The sequence below is a fragment of the Pantherophis guttatus genome, chromosome 5, assembly GCF_059756535.1.
Source record: "Pantherophis guttatus breed Tessera chromosome 5, ASM5975653v1, whole genome shotgun sequence".
In the NCBI taxonomy this organism is placed as follows: domain Eukaryota; kingdom Metazoa; phylum Chordata; class Lepidosauria; order Squamata; family Colubridae; genus Pantherophis; species Pantherophis guttatus.
Genome location: NC_142067.1, coordinates 21932884 through 21954069, shown reverse-complemented (window position 1 = coordinate 21954069; position 21186 = coordinate 21932884). Strand labels below are relative to the sequence as shown.

General features: G+C 36.2%; 1 protein-coding gene across 2 annotated transcripts in view; it reads left to right on the top strand.

The window, feature by feature from the left end:
- Window positions 1–21186, top strand: part of ZDHHC20 (zDHHC palmitoyltransferase 20) — a 56446-nt gene that overhangs the window by 30207 nt on the left and 5053 nt on the right. The window contains exons 6-13 of one of the 2 annotated variants that reach the window (XM_034410175.3): window positions 3904–3936; window positions 4696–4816; window positions 9780–9815; window positions 12100–12232; window positions 13536–13662; window positions 14362–14451; window positions 18138–18253; window positions 20672–20749. In XM_034410175.3, the coding sequence (XP_034266066.2) occupies window positions 3904–3936; window positions 4696–4816; window positions 9780–9815; window positions 12100–12232; window positions 13536–13662; window positions 14362–14451; window positions 18138–18253; window positions 20672–20709 (694 nt within the window). In that variant the 3' untranslated portion in view covers window positions 20710–20749. The remainder of the gene's footprint in view (window positions 1–3903; window positions 3937–4695; window positions 4817–9779; window positions 9816–12099; window positions 12233–13535; window positions 13663–14361; window positions 14452–18137; window positions 18254–20671; window positions 20750–21186) is intronic. The other variant, XM_034410184.3, reaches the window with a different exon arrangement.

Here is a 21186-nt window from a genome sequence, read left to right as displayed (position 1 = left end):
TGAGGTGCTATCACAGGGGGGGTACGGGGTGATTTTATTATATTAATTTATTATATGACTTCTTTTATTAGTTTTATTGTTCTTATATCAGGTTTTATATTCTGTAAGCCGCCTTGAGTCGCTATGGGCGAATAAGCAGCAATATAAATTCCATAAATAAATAAGTAAGTAAGTCTCTACAGCAGGGGTGTCAAACTCAAGGCCCCGGAGCCGGAGCCGGAGCCGGCCCGTGGAGTGTTTAGATCTGGCCCGCGGGCTGCCCTGGAAACAATGAAGGACTGGCCCATGGTGCCTCTGCCAGCAAAAATGGAACACTGTTTTCACTGGCAGAGGGTTGTAGGAGGCCGTCGCAGCCGAAAACGGAGCTCAGGAGCTCATTTTTGCTGGCAGAGTGCTCAGGTCACCACAGGTGCCCCCGGCATGAGTGATGTCAAAATGGCCACAGCCACCCTGGCCATGCCCACCCCGGCCCCCTGAAGTCAAATACAACCCTGATGCAGCCTTCAGTGAAATCGAGTTTGACATCCCTGCTCTACAGAGTTATGTATCATGATAAATCTTTTTTTTTCCCTAAAATTTTGGAAATTGTACTTGAAATGTTTTATCTTATAAACCAACCAGCATATTGATGTGCACTGCTCACTGACATTCATTTGGGTCTTTTTGTGAGCAGAACAGATTAACTCACTCAAGAATCTGAATGTTTGTTTATCATGCTTTCCATGCCAAGATGCCTTGCTTATCATTCCCAAGCAAGCAAGCAAGCATTGGGAGCCATGGTTACTCAGAACTGCAGTCAAATTATGTTTACATTGGTTATATTATGCTGTGACTGCAATAAAAATCACAGTCTGGTGTATGTCAGTGTTGCTATGGCATAGAAACATTGATTGCTCAGATACTCATGAATTTTCCTGATAGTGCTTTCAGGGATGATTTCATCTCAGACTCACCAGAAGCAGTTAGATAGTTCCTTAGATATCAAATTATAACATCTATCCCATTGCAGTTTTATGGCTCCATATTATTGTAATTTTATTATGGTTTTATTTTAATTTAATATTCTTTCTCCTATAAGAGCTGTGGTGGCGCAGTGGTTAGAGTACAGCACTGCAAGCTACTTCTGCTGACTGCTGATTGCCAGCAGTTCAGCAGTTCAAGTCCCACCCGCTCAAGTTTGACTCAGACTTCCATCTTTCCGAAGCCGGTAAAATGAGGACCTCAGGTTGTTGGGGGCAATATGTTGACTTTGTAAACCACTTAGAGAGGGCTGTAAAAGCACTGTGAAGTGGTAAATAATAGCACTGTGAAGTGCTATTGCTATTGTCCCCATAATTATATATATATTTGCTGACGCTTTATTTAAACTAAATTTGTATATCAATGATTGCATGACCTGTGTAGATGTCATACACTAAATAAATAAAATAATCACCACACAGATTCCTCATATTTATCCAGAAATACATTAAACAACCAATGGGACATTGTGCATCCTTGTCTTACTCCCTGATCAGTGTTGAATCTCTTGTTAAGCATTCTATTTCATCTCATACCTCTATGTCAATTTTTCTTCATTCAGGAACCAATTGCTTAACGCATTGTAAGCCGCCCTGAGTCTCCGGAGAAGGGCGGCATATAAATCAAATTAAAAAAAAATAAATCTGAAAACATTCCTTAATTCCAACATATTTGCTTTATCATATGCTTTTTTTAAAATCAATAAACAGAATAAACTTACTTTCTTATATTCAAACATTTCTTAGTGAGCTGCTGAAAAGCAAAAAGCTGATCTGCATATTCCTTCGCTGCCATTAAGCTGCAATGCCTCAGACGTTGGTCCTTGTCAACTCTCTTATCTATTTGATCAAAATTCTTCCAAGCACCTTCTTAAACACACTTAACAAACAGTTCTTGTTTGGTTTTTACATTCACTGGAATGTTATTATGGATATCATCAGTCATGGATTCCTACTTTCATAAACAACTAAAGGTAAAGGTTTCCCTGTCAGTCGTGGGGGGGGGGGGTACTCATTTTTGTTTCTTAGCCAAGGGACCCAGCATTGTCCAAAGACAATTTCTGGAGTCATGTGGCCAGCATGGCTATATGCCAAACATGCACAGAATACTGTTACCTTCCCACCAAAGTGGTGCCTATCAATCTACTTGCATTTGCATTCTTTCGAACTGCTAGGTAGTCAGGATATGGGGCAAGTAACAAGACCTCACCCCGTTGGGCAGAACTTGGGTCCCAAATCCAAGCTGTCAACTCTCCAGCTGAAAAGCTCAGTGTCTTTAACCACCACCCCCATAAATCTACAGCAACCTAAATAGCACCAATTCATACTTTATGACATATACCTTAGCACTTTCATTCATAATTACTGCTTCAAATCCCTGCATTCATTCCTCAATTCCGCTACATAAGATTAGACCATGTTCATTCAGCCCTATTATCTAAATGGTACAGCCCTGTATCCATTTCTTTTTCACAGACACATAAAAACCAATTTTCATTTCATACAATTTAATTTCATTAGTTAAACCGTGTTCCACATCATCTTCTCCTTTTACATTTCAAGGTGTAACATTTCATTTGCTATAGTTGTCACAAGATAGCCCAAATATATCATTCTTCACCATACATCCTGACTTCAGTTTTCACATAATGTTTTCAACAATATACGAAAGTGTAGACTGTTTACCATTCTTATTGCCATGTATATAGCATTCCTTGCTGATTGTAAAATGGGGAAAAGGTCCATCAATTTTGGTAGATTTTTGGTAATATGCTACAAGCATAACCAAAACTCATGTTTATCCAAGCATACTCATGCTATTCTGCGCAAGCCAATCTATGTTGCTGCATCCTATGAGTTCAGAGAACGCCATGTACTAACACACACTCAGAATTCACATATTGGGAATATGGAGGTTAAAAAAATACAAAAAGGAAAACTTCAATAACCATTTAGTGCCACATCTCAAAGCAAATTATGTAACGATGGTTGTGCTGTACTTTATTTTTATTTTTTTTAACTTAAAGTTAAGCCAGTTACCTCCTATATATTGTATGGCTTTCAGTTTGTGACAGAAGTAAGATAGGATTCTATTGCATTGACTCCACTACCCTGCTTTCTTGGCAGTGTACAGCCCCATAGTACTCCATCTCACAACCTTTTGAATTCCCGTGTCAGTGTTACAGATCCCCAGCTGAAAATGCATGCATCCAGTATATCATTTATTGCTGTTGTGCTCCATTGATCTGCTTTAGAATATGCTAAGAAGGATTCCGTCTCTAGAAGCTGAGTGTGTTGTTTTGTAGTAATAGCATTTTTCACAGACAATTAGTGTTTTAATTTGAATTAATGCTAAAGGTAGTAAACACCAGGTGCATGGAAAAAAAATCCTTCCAGTGACTTGAAAATGAAAGGTAGTTGTAGAAAAGTTGTAACTATGTGGAAGAATAGCAAAATTAAGTGGAGAGGGAGCTGCTCTTTCCTCTTGCCATTTTTGTGCCAAGTGCCTCTTTATTGTTCTTCCAATATGCAAGTGAATATGCACACATTATGCACTCCTCTATCCATTTCTTCTCCCTATTGTAAAATGAATTGAGTGAAAAAGGGTTCTAAGGCTTGAGCATACCCCTATCTTTTTTTCTCAAATTACAACTGTGTTCTGATTTTCTTGATTGTAAACTCCATGAATCTACCTTGTAATATTTTGCTTCTTCCTAACTGCTTTAAATAGTCTGGATACAGAGGTGAAGTGATCAATGGTTTCCAATATATTACAGTGCTGGAAAAGACTTTGAAAGTTTGAATTAGATATATTTATTTAAAAAAGCATAATACTATTCATGTTTCACCTTTGCATTGATTCAGATGTCTTCTTTTATTTTAGATGTGTACTGAAAATGGATCATCATTGTCCTTGGTATGTTTTTTTTTAAATTCCTCCTTGTTTTTGGTTTTGTACCAAAACAAATAAGTAAGCTCTTTTATTATTGGGAAGGCACAAAATGAGTTAAGAGTAGGAATTATTAACACGGCTATACTGATGGTGGTTTATGGTTTTATGTCAGCTGTCAATTATGTATTTTTTGTTACCTTGTTACTGTTGTGTTTTGTTATTGTTTGCCACCCCTGAGTCATTATGATTAGGTGGGCGGCTATATAAATTAAAATAAATAAATAAAATGTGTTGCAATGCAAACTTTTATGCTTTTAGTAGAGTCATACTAAAAGCATAAGAGGCTTCTCTGGAAAACAACAATCAGACAATTAGAATTTTATTTTTATTTTATGATTTAAAAAAAATAATAAACATTAATATCAGTCTTTGCTACCATCTTCAGCAATAGTCTTGAATTCCATATAGGTCTATAGGTGTTCTTAGTTCTTTGTTCAGAAATCCATCTAATGCCTTCTTATTTTCCTCACACACACACACCCTCCCAAAAAGGCAAAAACAAGCTAAAGAGCTAGAAAATATTCTGGAAGGGTGACAAACAGCAATTCCTTTAGTTTGCTTTGTAGGAAAGAGTAACTGACTGTGATCCTTATAGCCAAATTGTGAGGATACAGGCGATCCCATTAGCAACTGTTTTTGAGACCATCTATAACATGGCTGCCAAAAATTGTCCAACTGTGTTGTAGAAGGAAAAAAAATAGCTATTTCTTTTTCCTTTTCTAGGGTGAATAACTGCGTGGGATTTTCCAACTACAAGTTTTTTCTCCTCTTTTTATTTTATTCCCTCCTGTATTGTCTGTTTGTTGCTGCTACGGTTCTTCAGTATTTCATAAAGTTTTGGACAGTAAGTTCTTTAAAATTAAAAAGTTTTAAACTTTAAAAAGAAAATATAGAAGCATTGTGTTTTCATGCTTCATAGTATACCTAACTGTCATCAATTTGAAGTGAAGTAGTAAATTACTAAATAATTAAATTTTATATATAATACATGGTTCGCTGCAGCCGAATTTGCTGTCTTGTGGATTGTATCTTTTATGTTGGCTTTTCATGCATGTTTTAAGAAAGCACATTATATATGTATGACATTCATATCAACATTGCCCTCTTCTAATTTCAAAATAAACCTGATTTTTAATCTTCATTCTGATTGAATAGCATGACCTGGCTCCATAAGTCAGATCATTTTTAATATTGCTTTAAACCTTTGGAATAGCAGCATTATGGTTTTGGAAAAGAATTGGCTAACATTCATAGACTGTGAAGGATGTTACTTGAATGTGAATAATTTATACAGTAAGTAAGCACAAAATGAAACATTTTTATAGTAAAAATAACTTGTACATGCATTTTTGCATTCAATTTTTATTTTTATTTTTACTCAGGGTAAACCTAATCATGAGGGGTTATTTATTGTTAACCTGCACACACCTGTGTTATCTCTTCATGAGTCAGGCAAATACAGATATTTGTAGACTAACTGGTACAATTCATGCAGTTCCTTTTCTCTTCTTGGCATGTGCACATTAATGTACACATTAATGTACACGCACATTAAGTAATGAAGACTTTGTATTGAGTCACAGCTGAGAAATTGCAAGACAATAGGATTCTTAATGAAATTTGAAATGTTTGATTTTGAAATTTGATTTGAATTTCTTTTAATATCTTGATGCATTCCAAACTTTGAAACAGTAATTCCCCAATTTGCATGTAATGGAAAACTGTAGTTAACCAAACCTTCCTGGATATTGCAGCATGGCTCACTGAAATAAAAGGTGAAATGTGCTAAAATAATCTTAGCATATCAATACTTTGGCTTATTAAGGCATAATATGTATGTCCCTATTGAGAGAGAAGTTAGTTGAAGCTGAGATTTCTGATTTAACCAGCCGACATCCTGGAGGCTACATTTTCCACTCGAGCTTTCTGTCTCTGACACTGCACTTATTCTGTTATTACTAAATATCTAGGGAACAAGGATCTTTCTTCCTTCCTTCCTTCCTTCCTTCCTTCCTTCCTTCCTTCCTTCCTTCCTTCCTTCCTTCCTTCCTTCCTTCCTTCCTTCCTTCCTTTCTTCCTTTTGTTTGTTATAAAATGGTTTGTTTTTACTGGGTTGCATGCAACTAGCATTGTGATCCATAACGACATATTATTGTTTACCATGATATGTTATTATTTTGTGTCTTAGTGAGAAAAGCATAGTAAACCATAGTCTAGCATTGTTTGTTTGTTTGTTTGTTTATGAAATTTATTTAATAGGTAAGTCATATCAATATTTTAGTCAGCTTTGGTACTTATTATTCTGTAGGGTGTTTTGCATAACCCCCATGCTAGGTGTGTATGCGTGTGTTTTGCATAATACCTTGGTGGTTACGTGTGTGTGTGTGTGTAACTTCCTTCCATGATTTGTACTTCAACAGATCCCTAATTCCCTCTGTTTGCCAAATAGGAACATTTCAGGTTACTTAATTTTGCCAAAACTATGGCTAAAAAATATGAATTGTTGTGGAAAATAGGATGAAAAAAAATCTATAGATATCCTGATGTACTTGGATTGCCTGCTTTCATTAGTCCAAGGCAACTGGCCCAATGATTTGAGCAGAATCTGGAATAGAGCCATAGATGGACTAAGGGATTTTTTTTTTTATGTAGCATTAATTTTGAGCAAAATTGATTGTCATATTTCCTTAACATTTCACATTAAGTATCAAATATTTTAATTTAATTTAAGTATTACCTTATTACCTGGAGGTGTTTGTTTTTTTAAAAAAAAAAAGATTAATTACCAGTGAATAGGGGTATTATTTGATTCAGGGGACAACTTTTTCTGATAGTTCCTGTCCCTTCATTGCATACTTAACCATCAAGGGAAAACCGTAGAAGACAGCACTTAAGCCACCTGGAGCATCATGCACAGGCTTAGCCTCATTGGAATAAGTATGCAAAACCTCAGCAATAAAGCTCAAAAGTTTCCAATTTATTAATCAGCTGATGTCCCTAGAGAAGTGTCTGGCTATTCATTGAAAAATATATAAAAACAGTTGAAAATAAAGGAATAACCAAGAAGTTAAAATGGCTGCAGAGGTCAGAATTTAGAATAACAGAGTTGGAAGGGACTTTGAAGGCCTTCTAGTCCAACCCCCTCCTTAGGCAGGAAACCCTACACCACTTCAGACTAATGGTTATCCAATCTCGTCTTTAAAACTTCCAGTGTTGGAGCATTCACAACTTCTGGAGGCAAGTTGTTCAACTGATTAATTGTTCTAGCTGTCAGGAAATTTCTCCCTAGTTCTAAGTTGCTTCTCTCCTTGATTTGTTTCCACCCATTGCTTCTTGTCCTGTCCTCAGGTGCTTTGGAGAACAGCTTGACTCCCTCTTCTTTGTGGCAGCCCCTGAGATATTGGAACACTGCTATCATGTCTCCCCTAGTCCTTCTTTTTATTAAACTAGACATACCCAATTCTTGCAACCGTTCTTCATATGTTTTAGCCTCCAGTCCCCTAATCATCTTTGTTGCTCTTCTCTGCACTCTTTCTAGAGTCTCAACATCTTTTTTACATTGTGGCGACCAAAACTGGATGCAGTATTCCAAGGGTGGCCTTACCAAGGCATTATAAAGTGGTATTAACATTTCACGTGATCTTGATTCTATCCCTTTGTTTATGCAGCCTAGAACTGTGTTGGCTTTTTTGGCAGCTGCTGCACATTGCTGGCTCATATATAAATGGTTGTCCACTAGGACTCCAAGATCCCTCTCACAGTTACTACTATTGAGCAAGGTACCATATATACTGTACCTGTGCATTTTGTTTTTCTTACTTTTTTCTCCATTGAATTTCATTTTGTTAGATAGGCCCAATGTTCCAGTTTGTCAAGTTTCTTCTGTATCTTAAGCCTATCTACTGGAGTATTGGCTGTTCCTGCCAGCTTGGTGTCATCTGCAAATTTGATGAGTTCCCCATCTATCCCCTTGTCCAAGTCATTGATGAAGATGTTGAAGAGTACTGGGCCTAAAACAGCCTTGTGGTAGATTGTGGCAAAGCACTAATGCCTTTGAAGATTATTCTGAACCATGGTTGTTGTCTGAAGTCTCTTTGCAGAACAGAATTTTAACTCTTTTGTGACGCTTAAACAAGAGTTCTTCTCTTTGCCTAATCTTCATCGAGTTTTGCTACTTTTTTGTTCCCTCCCAATGTAATTATATCATTATAATCCCTTTTTTCTATTTCTTCAGAAGGAGAAAAGATTGAGATGGGGAATGAGAGAGAGAGAGAGAATGTATGTTTGCTTGCATAAATCTGTATAGGAAATCCAATTTATTTACCATATTTAGAGACCCTCCATCTTCCTTTTAGAGCGACTCAGTTCATTTTCTAAAGTGAGTTTGTGAATAATCCCTAGGAGGTTGTGTGTGTATATATATGTGTGAGAGAGAGAGACTTGTTTCCATGATTTGTTCTTCTTCCAAAAATATTCCTAATTCTCTGTTTGTCAATAGGGTACATTTTAGCATTTCAATATAACTTACTCAATTATTAATTCATGTTATTGTGAAGTCTTAGTAGTCTCTGAGTTTGATCGTTTGCTTGCAGATATTTAATTACCTGAATAGGTAACATCATTAATGCTAGCAGGGAGTTAATTGGGTTTGCTCTCTGTTTATATATAGTAGCTTGTCCTACCAGTGTTGGTGGGGATATGGTTTTCTTTTTGGTAGTTCTTTGATTAGGATATTGTTTTTGGTTTGCTTTTTTTTTTTTTGTCTGATGTTAATCCTTGCTTATTCTGGGTATTGGCTGCTGAAGATGATGTACTCTTGTTGTTGTTGTTGTTATTTCCTTAATGTTTTATGGACTTTTTTGAATGATGTGTAAATGTGATTTATCTCTATGTATCAGTTTATGGCTAATTCGTCTGAATGTCAAGCTTTGAGGCATTCCCTTGCATCATGGTCTAGGATGCCCACATTTTCCCCAGTTGAAACTATGGTTGAGTCTATCCATGTTGTGAGAATAAGTGTTTTCATCATGTCTTCTGATTGCTAGTTGTTGTTTTTGGATGCACTCTGTTAGTCTTCTGCATGTTCATGCCTATTCACGTTAATTTTTTTTAACATGGCTTTTTGTTGGAATATTACTTCCAGCTAATATGCACATATTTAAAAAGGTTGCCATGTGTACATGTATTTTGTTGTACATGTTTATCATATAAACAGGAAGGAATTTGCAGAACTGTTTTCAACTGGAGTTGACAATTAAGATTACAAGGTGGAGAAACTGGACAGAGTGTGTGTCTTTTGTATGTGTTAATACTTTTCCTAAATATTCTTCAGGAGATGAAGAAGTGCAGGGACCATTTAGATTAAGGGGTCAGAGAAATCAAATAATAAATCATAGTGTCAAAATGCTTTGGTTCATAATTGGGTAACAAATTTTAGTTCAAATTATGATGAATGTAGACAGAAATTACCAGTAATTTACTTAGTTGATTTCTATTGTAGAGATGATTCCAAGTTGGGCTTCCGATAATGAAAATTAGAGAGAGCAATGAATAGATCTCTTAATTTTAATGGTGTGCCTTGAATGTACACCATTAAAATCAGTGACTCCTTTATCATTATGCAAACACAAGTTCATCTTCACTTATTCATGTAATGTAAACTATTGGCCTCTTGACATTGAATACTGCACGCTTTACACCTTGTGCACGCAAAGACCATCAGTTTTCTAACAGCATTTTTACTTGTTTCTGAACACTAGTCTTAAGGGGTTATAGCCTTTTAATAAATTGTCTTTATTTGCACAAAGCTTTGCCGCAGGAAATCTGCTGAGAATTGTCCAAAGGTAAAATGCAATTTAAGCAGTAGTCTCTGCTAGTATGTTATTTTGTACCTTTATTTCTGATAGCGGGTTACAATACTATTATACAATATTTCTAGTTCTTTATAAATAGCAATATGCGTTTTATTTAATGCCTGAGGGAGAAATTGGTGCTCTGAAGTGTAACATATACTGACAGAAAATTAAATGGATGTTAATGTTATCTATATTTTATTAATAAAGAAGCAATTTCAGTTCCCCGTTGTATTGTCATTGTTTAAAAGGAATATGCTATTGAATTCTTAAAATGAAACTATTAATTGTTTAATAAGGTATTTAGCAATTTGAGCACATAGAAATTGTGCTACATTAATAAAACACTAAACTTTTTTCTCAACACATGAATCTTCAGTATATGGAAAATATCTTTAAAATATATAAAGAATTATCTTTTTCTTTCTCCTGCGTACAGTGTACTCTGTTACGATACAAATGTTTTGAAATGCATGAGGTATAATCTTGTTTAAATAGTTTAAACCTCAGGTGTCAAACTCGATCGTGTCATGTAATATATCATGACATATCGCGATGTTTTTTGCCTTTGTGGAGCTGCGGTAGGCGTGGCCTGCGCATGACGCATCCGGCCCACAGGCCGCCAGCTTGACAGGCCTGATTTAAACCCTTAAAATTTTTGCAACAAGCCTCTGCAAGATTCTGCAACAAGATTCTGGCTAGGCCACTGGTGTTCAGAGGATGTGATCCAGAGTCCATACCATCTCAGGATCTCAAGGTGTATTCCTCACACCTGCAGTTTGATTCTCTTCCCATTTCTCCCTGAACACACACAAAAATAATCATTATAAAGAGAATAAAGGAAGGTCTTCCTCCCTTGAACTTTGCCTACAAGTACCTACATGGTGAGGAAAACCTGTTAGAAATTTGGTCTTATTCTCCCAGACTAGATTATGTCCTTCCTGAACTATCAATATCAGATCCTTGAGCTCTTTGTTCACTGCCAAAAGAGTCTTCACTGAACAAAACTAGACTCATGCTTTCTGAAGTCACTTTATTTTGGGGAAGAAGAGCAGCAGCCCCAAAAAACCAGTAGCCTTTTGTTCCCCTTCCTTTGTGCTTTGTGGGCTCCTTCTTTTAGTAACTGTTATTCTTGTGTAGACTGAAAGTGGAAAAAGTTGGCTTACTTCCCTCATAGATCATCAAAAATATACAATTTTGGATTTTAAACATTTGTGTATCCCTTAAAGTGTCTTATCCATATCACCCAAGAACATAACGTTGGCATATTTTAAAAAAAATAGTAGTAAGACAGTAAATAAAAATTATTATCACACGCACACGTTTCAGTTAAAAGAAAACCAAAGTGGAGTACTTCCTTCTTTGAGTTAATTAACTTTATGGATCAATCCTCTGATTCTGTCTCAAGATTATACTGGGAGAAGGGAGAAAAATGCTGCAGTGTTATTGCTTGTCTGCACCTAATACACAGCCCTTTTCTTAACACCAAATTAATCTTTCAATTGATTTCAAGAGAAGGCATTAATCAACATCAGCTGAAATGGACATGGTTTGCAGTGTGTTGGGGATTGGAAATACCATGGGTTCTGCACATTTAAGTGTTGTATTAGGTTGCCTCTTCTCTCGGATCTCTGCTCCTGCTAAATGTCAACTGCAGAGGTTTCCATACCTATTGGTTGCAAATACAGTCTGAAATTCAGCCTTCTCTTCTATAGATAGAGTTACTTTTTCCCTTAGCGGAGGAAATCCTGAAAAGTCTTCCGAGGAGTCGAAGGATTCCTACGTTAAAATCTTATATTTTCAAGAAGTTTCCTTAAATTTTTTAAATGCATCATTTACAAATCTAATTTTTTTATCATTCTTTTCTTCCTTAACAAAAACATTGCTTAAATCTTTCTTACTTCATCCAGCGCAACAACTATTCCTTTGCTAATCATTAGTTAGTCCATCTTGCCAATTTGTTAGCTCTTCTATCCTTCCTTAATGTCCAATTTAAGAAGATGAATTTGAACAATATTTGTTTTCCTCCTGACCTGACTGGCGGGCAGTCAGTTGTTAACCTTTCCAGTTCTGTGAATTTTATCTATTAGTTGTGAAAGTTATGACCACAAAGAAATACACTGTGTGCTGTCAAATTCACATCTTAAGTGTTAGCTGCTGTACATGAATCCATGTTACTTATTTTAATTCAGAATAAAATAGTTCTAAGAAAATAGCATTTGATCAGAAAATGGATGAAAATGCATTAATACAGTTCTTTTCTTTTTCTTTTCAGAACGAACTACCAGATACCCGGGCAAAATTCCATGTCCTTTTCCTTTTCTTTGTGGCTGCCATGTTCTTCATCAGCATACTGTCATTGTTTAGTTACCACTGCTGGCTAGTTGGTAAAAACAGATCAACAATTGGTTAGTAAATTACAGGGATGATTATCATTATCATCATCATCATCATTATTATTATTATTATTATTATTATTATTATTATTACTATTATTACTATTACTATTACTATTACTATTATTATTTCTGTTATTCTTTAGTTCCTACCCCATCCATTGACCAAGCAGCTCCAGGTTCTCCATCTCATTCTCATAACTCTGTGAGCTGTGTCTATGTTCAAAGTTGTATCTGACCCAAGATTACCCTGTAAATGTAATATCTGATCATATTTGCATATTATTAGGCCCAAGAGAATAGAATAGAGTAGAATAGAATAGAACAGAACAGAACAGAACAGAACAGAACAGAACAGAATAGAAGAGTTAGAAGGGACCTTGAAGGTCTTCTAGTCCAACCCCCTGCTTAAGCAGGAAACCTATACCATTTCAGACAAATGGTTATCCAATCTGTTCTTAAAAACTTCCAGTGTTGGAGCATTTACAACTTCTGGAGGCAAGTTGTTCCACTGATTAATTGCTCTAACTGTCAGGAAATTTCTCCTTAGTTCTAGATTGCTTGTCTCATTGTGTCCTTATGTAAAGACACCTCTAAAGTGTCTTTAGACTTACAATCTTGTCTCAGCAAAAGTCAGATTCCTGTTTCTTTTCTTATCAAACTAAACTTAACATTGCTAAGAAAATGAATAAAGGAAACGGGAATCATTATGATAGGAGTTATTTCTAACTACAGAAACTTTAGGGAAGATGGAAAGAAAATATCTCCCTATTGATGCCAGGTCACAATCACTTTGTTATAGACTGCACACCCATTGACTGTTTAAAAGGAAATAAATAAGGATTTCTATATATTCTGAACTTAACCATCTAAAACCATGCTTTTAGATTACACAAAATGGAAATTACAGCAAAGTAGCTTATTCTGTTTGAAGAAAGTAATATTAATAATTGCAAAGGGCTTGGAAGGAAAATTGTGTTTTTTAATTGCTGACCGAAATAAATTTTACAATCCTGTTTAGCTAAACAAATGTGATAGCATTCTAAAGTATTAGTTTTTTCTCTTGGTGTTTTTTTTTTTTTTTTTTTTTTTTTTAGTTTTTATAATGGTCTGATCAAACGAAAAAAAATTGTTGTAGATTTGTATCTGAAACAGTTTTTTCTGCAATGTAGTTTAAGACATGTAACATGTTGCAAGTGACAATATTTTCATGAGAGATGACTCAATCTTGTGTTATTCTTAATATTCCACTATGGAAGACTTTCTCACTGTCCTAAATTGATTAATTTGTTTCCTTTCTTTATGTGTGATATAGAAGCTTTCCGGGCACCAATGTTTCGAAATGGGCCTGACAAAAATGGGTTCTCTCTTGGATGTCAAAAAAACCTAAGAGAGGTTTTTGGAGATGAAAAGAAATACTGGCTGCTCCCTATTTTTACGAGGTATTGTCGTTTATGTATTTTAGTTATGAATTCTAAATTTTGGGTATAGAGTTCAGAAGTCTATAAATCTTTAAATGATATTCATCTTATACCACGTGCTTTCAGCACCCGAGGAAAAGAAGGTTCGCCATCACTGCTATAGTACTTGATGAAGTCAGCAGTCCAATTAGCCAGTTACAATTTCTTTTGATTGACAATGCGCCATCAAGTAATTTTCAACTCCTAGTGACCATATTGCCTTCATGAATAATTTCTTCAGCAATATCTAAAAGCCTTTATTAAAAAATTGTAAAGAGTTCATAATTGTTTGATCCAGAAAGTTAAGCAAGAGTATACAGTGTACTCTGGAATTACATAGACTAAACCAGGAATGTACTGATAAAGATTGCAAGAACATACTGTTCAGACATTCCTGATCTGAAAAGCAGCTTATGAATGTTCTATTTTTTTAGATGACAACCGTTTGACATTTGCAGACAAATTATTAATGTCAAATAATTGTTAATGTTCTCTAAAAGCTACATGAAGCTACAATAAGCTCTTTCTTGCAACAGGTACAATACTTGATGCTGAATATGTTATGTTCCTGGTCTTTGTACCACTCTTCCACTTAATGTGATGTTTAAAAAGTTGTATAGATGTTTCTCTTGTGTGTATTCAGCAAGGTAATGAAATATTTGTTCTGTTTTGTCTGTGCAGTTTAGGAGATGGTTGCAACTTTCCAACACGCCTGGTGATTATGGATCCCGAGCAGCTTGCTGTCTCAAGCCAAAATGAAACTGTTAAAAGGTGTGAGCAATGCTTTCTACATAGGTGCACAGAAGTCTGCTGTTGCACGTTCCCACACACAGTGGACCACTTTTAACTCATCAGCAGTTAATCAGAGACAAGAATTCATTTCCCAAATGGTTTTAAACCTAATTGCAATGAGAGTGTATGAGAGAATGAATGCATAGTGCAACACATATGAAGAAGCCTGGCATGGAACTCTCAATTTGCTTGCCTATCATCATCCCTTTGTCTGAAACAGTATAATGGACTGATTGTGAAGTTTCTTATTTTAGAGCAGAGAGAAAAATGCTGATTTGGGAATCCCACTCTCTTCAGACACAGAGCTAATAAGGATTCTGGTGTGGGTTTCTGTGGAGGGAAACCACTCTCTTCCAGTTTCTAATTGACACACCAGTAAGACTGGTCATAGAAACAAAACCAGAGTTGATAAGAATACGGGATGGACATGTTAGGTTCTATACAGGTTGAAGATATTGATGGCCCACTCTATAAATACCTCTGCCTTTTTTCTGACAATGCCTGGACAGGCTAAGTGCTCAGCTTCCACTATAAGGAAGTACCTTACTTCAAGCTTATTCTGATTGAAGAGAGGTGCTAAAGGAAGCTTTGCAGGCCAGTTGGGCTGTCTAGGGAAACGAAGAGATTGAAATCTCTTCTTCCTCTTGAGCTGTTTTCTAACATCCAGTTTGGACCATTTCTTCTTTAATTTAGAGTCTGGGATAGGGCAGAAAAAAAGGACAAGATTGCTGCCTGGCATCAATGCCAAACTGAATTCATATGAGTCATGAAGTTCAAGTCTAGGTGCAGACTGATGATGTCTGATTAGATTGTGCAGAATTCTTTTTTGGCAAACAATGTGTGGTTATCACCCTTTTAAGGTAGACAAGACTAGGAAACCAAAGTAATAAATATTAATACTACAGTATTTCTATTGTAAAATTACCATAACAGAATCATGCAAGTCTGACTATACTCCCTCCCCCTTTCCTTTTATCTTAGTGAGAACTAGGGAGGGTCTTTCTCAATCTACATTTTTGCTCCAAACTCAGATATATGTCATTTGACCATTGCCTTTGTTGCAGTTGTTCCTCCTGCTTCTCAAAGTTATTCCTTCTTCCCAATATAATCTACTTGATATTTGTCAGATGTTACTAGTATTGAGAATACCATATTCCAAATCAAGTATTCCAAACAAGGCTTTAAATTGCTGGTTGTAATAAGAGAGGTTTGTTTTATAAATCTTTTGTCATGTGAATATATTGAGAGAGGATCATTGCTGCCTGATGCTAAGGCTGAGGAGAGGGCTGGTCCTTATCTGTGGACGATACTTGATTGTCACCCCTGTCAACGATCTGCCTCTAAGAAGGCCAGGGCTTGGGCAGTGGAAACTGATAATGAAAACTTCCTTTTTTTCCTGACCCATCTGTAAAAGGATTGTCACATCAACATATGTGTGAATGGTGAAAATGGGGGTGTTTGGTTGTAGGTGAAGATCTTCAAAGCTGCAGCCCGACTGGGTGTTCGTGACTGGGTAATGAAAAGTAGCTAGAGCTTTAAGATGGAATATGACCTGAGGAAGTCACTATAGAAGCTTGAAAAGTATCATTCCATTGAGAGGCCAGCAATTCAAGAACCGTAGCACTTATCACACCTCCTCGGGGAATTGTGGAAGAGAACTGAGGCTATTCAGTGTTATGCATTGGTGGCTTAACCCCTCTTGCCCTTGTGTGCCATAGGTCCTCAGAGAAATCTATCACTGTTGTTTTGTTTTTTTGGCTATGCAAAAGGTTCCCAAAAAGGTATCTAAAAAGCAAAAGAAAGGAAAAGTAGGTTTAAAAAAGTAAAAAGGAGCCCCCAAAAATTGTGATTTATCTTGACTTTTGAGATGGAAGGAAAAGCTTGCGTAGTTATACCTGTTCTCTAAAACAAGGAGAGCTTCAATATAGCTATCTCCTCCAACAGGAACCAATCTTCTCTATCCCTGCCTCTACCATGGGGAAATAGGATTACCTTTTACCTGAATCTAATGGCACCATTTCAGCAGTAAAAAAGAGAAACTGCTGTTGATCCTTCACTTTCCCAGAATGCAGGGGGCTGAAGTTTACAGATGCTGTTTATAATTGGCTGGGCCACTGCTACAGAACAGCCTTCGAAGGATCAGAAGTGACCTACCCACGCTCACTTCCAATTGCTGGCTATCTGCAAGATATTAAAAACAGAAGTAGGCCAAAGGGCCTATGTTTAATGGCTTTGGGAGGCAGGCTGAAGAGCCACAGCCAGAGGAATGGTCAGACAAGAGGCAGCTAAGCCCACATGTGGGTATGTGGGTATGATAAATGTCTTAGAAGGGACACTCCCTTGTTTCTTGGGTTGTAAATGCAAGGAGGTGTTGTACTTTCAAACTTGCAAGATCCTATTTTTGTAAGCTTACAATCAGAGGTAGGTTTCATATAATTTTACCACTGGTTCACCGCGCACCGATAATGTAAACTTTGCTCACGTGCGTGGCTTGCATGCATGCGCACGGCTTAGAAAACGTGTCTAAATAGGACTGCATAGGAGGTCGCTACTACTGCTTCACCTGAACCAATCCGAACCAGCTGAATACCATCGCTGCTTACAATAAAGTAGAATTAATCTAACCGATCACGTTTCTGGATTACACACTAGGCTGACCCTATATGGGATACATCAATTTTGTTCTATTGTTTGCATTCCTTTTTTTTTTTTTTGGTTTTGTTGTTTAGCTTTATTTTTTATCTTTATTATAATTGTACATTAATTTCTTGCTGATTGTGGCAGATCAAATGAATAAATAAATAGGAGATGTGTATTGGAAACTTACTAAGTTAAATTGTTTTAACAGAAAATGTGCAGAAAATCTTTTTGACTACTTTTCCTTTGACTTTGTATTTCGTTGTTGTTCTGTGAAGTTTGCTGAGCCCTAGATTGGATTCTTGCCACCTGTTTTTGATGTGCAAGTGGAGAAATTAGAAACAAAAAGTTTCTAGCTGTCTCTTTCAAAGTCTGAAAGTAGCATTTAAGCCACTGAGTCCAATCCAGTGGTGGGATTCAAGTAATTTAACAACCGGTTCTCTGCCCTAATGATTTCTTCTAACAACCAGTTTGCCAAACTGCTCAGAAAGTTAACAACCGGTTCTCCCGAAGTGGTGCGAACTGGCTGAATCCCACCACTGGTCCAATCAATAACCAAATTAAAATATCCCTGATAGGTAGCCTCTGAACAACTTTAGCTATTTGTTGGAAGAACTATTTCCAAGATTGCTTTTTACAGAAGTTAGTAATCCTGCTTGGCAAAATAAAGCAACAGTGTTCAAGGTGTCTGAGTATAATATTTGTGATCATTTTTTTAAAAATCTAATCTTGCTTTTGGGTTTTCTCATAAATTTAGAGTTATTTTTCTTTAGGCTAAACATGAATGTTATACAGCAGTTAGGGCTACAATTCTGAGCGTTGGAAATCTGAATAACCATTAGATGACGGCAGCAACTCTTAAAAAAGAAAAATCTAAAATCATTCAAGGCTTGCAGCTCAGAACTGTTGGGCTATAGGAGTACATAATTAGAAGCAACAGAGTATAGTTCTAAACATATTTCACGAAGAATTGCAAGAGTGAACTTTTGTGGGAATCCATTCTCTCTAACAGAAATTTTATTTTTCAGCTCTTCTACTAGTCAGCCATTTCCTACTAGGCCACTCAGTGAATCTCAAAATCGGTTGCTCGCCAGTGATAACCAGTGGGTGGAGGTCAGTTCAGAAGATGAAACTGTTAAATCAGGTATGCATAATTATGGCAGCTTGTTACAGGGCAGGATTTCACAATTTGTTTTTTTTTTTTCTCTAAATCTATTTTTATTTTATTCAAAAAAAAGTTAAAATACAAAAGACCCCAAAAAAATTAAAAAGAAAAACAGAGAACAAAGAAGAGAGTTTTAAAGGAGAAAGGTGCGTTAAAAAAAGACTAACACATATACACATATTGTCCTCCCTAGTTGAATGCTGATTAATACAACAATATTAGTTTCCCACCCCTTGCAAAACAGCCCCACAGAATTTTAAATTATGAATTCTATTTACAAGTTGTTAACCTATTGTCTGTATGCAGTATTAATAACAAAATACTTAACAGGAAGAACAGTAATAATAAAAAAGACAAGATTAAAATTCCAAAAACCTCTGTTAACGAATTTTTATGGTAATCAATTCGTAGAAAAATTACCACAGCTTCTTAACTATCACAAATCATTCCAAAAATTAACCCTGATTGATCCTGGATCAAATATCCATGTTTGTTTCTTAATACTATATCTTACCAAGTGTTGTCTGCTTAAATACAATATGTCCAATCTCCAAAGCCAGTCTGTTCTCCCAAAAAGGTTCAGATGAAATTGGTCCCTAGTTAAATGTGATAAATATATTCCCCAACTTCCTTCATTCCACTTTAAAAAGACCAATTTACAACTTATTCACCCAGACTATTTTCTACTGTTATATAAAAGTGCAGGCTTGAACTTCAGGGAGGTGTATGGAGTCAACTCTATTATTTCTAAGTCTGAGTTCATACTTTTTCCCAACAAATCTACTCCTTTGAAATCACATTCTTTTTGTGGGTTTAATTTATTTACAGACACTTGCCTCTGAATGTTGTCCACAGTCGTTATGAGTTCATCAAACTTCTTAAAAAAGCTTTCAGCTAAGAGTTGCATGTTGCCAAGCAGTCTTTTCTTGAGTGTCACCCTCCTCTCCTTGTCTGTAATCCAATATATTGTTATTCAGTGTGGTAGGTAAGAGTTCTTCGGAGAAGAACAGGAAAAAGAGAAAAGAACAGAATGTTTTCTGGATATTTTGATCCAAAATTAAAAAGGATTAAGAAAAATAAACTTTTTGCAAAGTGATAAAATAAAAAATCCTTGTGGTGAATGTCCAATAAAAATGTAAAAGCACTTTCACTACCCAAAGAAGGGCCATGTTTCCATATGGAAAAGCCGAAGTTAATGAAAACAGCCAAATACATCAAAAGAAAAAAACAAAAAAGAACAGATAAAATCCATCAGGGGGTTGAAATAAATCAGCATTCAGCTAACCAATTACCTTTTAAAGATTAAAAAACTAAGCAGGCTTGCTTTCCAGAACGGTCTGCTGATAGGAAAAGTTTGATAAAATACCAATGACTTTCTGGCTGTTCCCACAGGGAACTGCAATTTTCAAGATCCCCCTTCCCAGGTGGGTCCACAGCCATCCAAAAGTCATCTTGGGTTATTCGTAAGTTCCTCCACTCAAATCCAAGGACCAACATTGCCAAAGAACCAGCTTTGGCAACAAAAACAGCAGATCATCAGCAAGTGAGAAAACTCTTCCTACTGGGCAGCAGCCATCTTGGGGAAGGATTTCACAATTCCTATTGAAAACAAATATCTGGAGAGGATCTATCAAATTTATATGGCCGTCCATTTCATAAAAAGATTCTCAGCAACATACTACAATTAAAACAATAAATACATAAAAACAATCATTATTCAAACTATAAATAATCACTATTAAAATAATTAAAACACCTGGCAGAGGAGACAGTGAATATCGGCAAACAAAACACAACTAGATCACGTGAAGTACTAGTACCACTTTATAAAACTCTAATAAGACCACACCTGGAATACTGCAACCAATTTTGGTCACCATACTACAAAAAGGATGTAGAGACTTTGGAAAAAGTTCAGAGAAGAGCAACTAAGATGATCAAAGGCCTGGAGTCTAAAACATGAAGAAGTCTAAAGAAAAGAAGAATTGGGGGTGACATGATAGCAGTATTGCAGTGTTTGAGGGGCTGCCACAAAGAAGGGGGGGGTCAAATTATTCTCCAAAGCACCAGAGGGCAGGACAAGAAACAATGGTTGGAAACTAATCAAGGAGAGAAGCAACCTGGAATTAAGAAGAAACTTCCTAACAGTGAGCACAATTAACCAGTGGAACAGCTTGCCTCCAGAAATCGTGAGCACTCCCTCACTGGATGTTTTTAATGAGAATTTAGACAGTCACTTATCTAAAATGGTATAGGTTCTCCTGCTTGAGCAGGGGGCTGGACTAGAAGACCTCCAAAGTCCCTTCCAGCTCATTCTATTCTAAACTAAGTAGTAATTGCGCCCTCCTTTGCTTCTGATGTCTAAAACCTCTAAACCAGACTCTTCTTCTTTTTCAGGTGTAAAAAAACATATTATAGTTTCATTGGAGAGCTGATCTTATCTCAGTATCCATTTCTTTCAGAGAAGGAGAAATGGTAAGAAAATCTATACTCAGAAAAGTCAATATGACTTTGATTCCAAAATCTTTTATGTAAACAGGAAAGAAAACATGGGCTACACCATAGGCTAACCTTGAGTAGCACTTAATAATAAAATATTTTCTTTCTTACTTTGCATATTTTTTAATGTCAGCTTATTTTTACCACTTCATTCCACAAGGTTAGCATATTAAACGTTAATTTAATTTGAGCTGCTTCCAAATTTAGCAGTTTTTAATTCTGTTCTTCAAAAGAAATGAACATAAGTGTATGAAATAAGGGCAAATGCTGCTTTAAATCCAAATTTCTGTATTGATACTAAACACCCCATGTTGGATTTTTTTCCGAAAACAGTAGATAGATTTCATCAAGTTGCAGGCTAAATCCAAAAAACAGATAAAGAACTCCAGAGAAGATGGAAGGTTTGCAAAGCA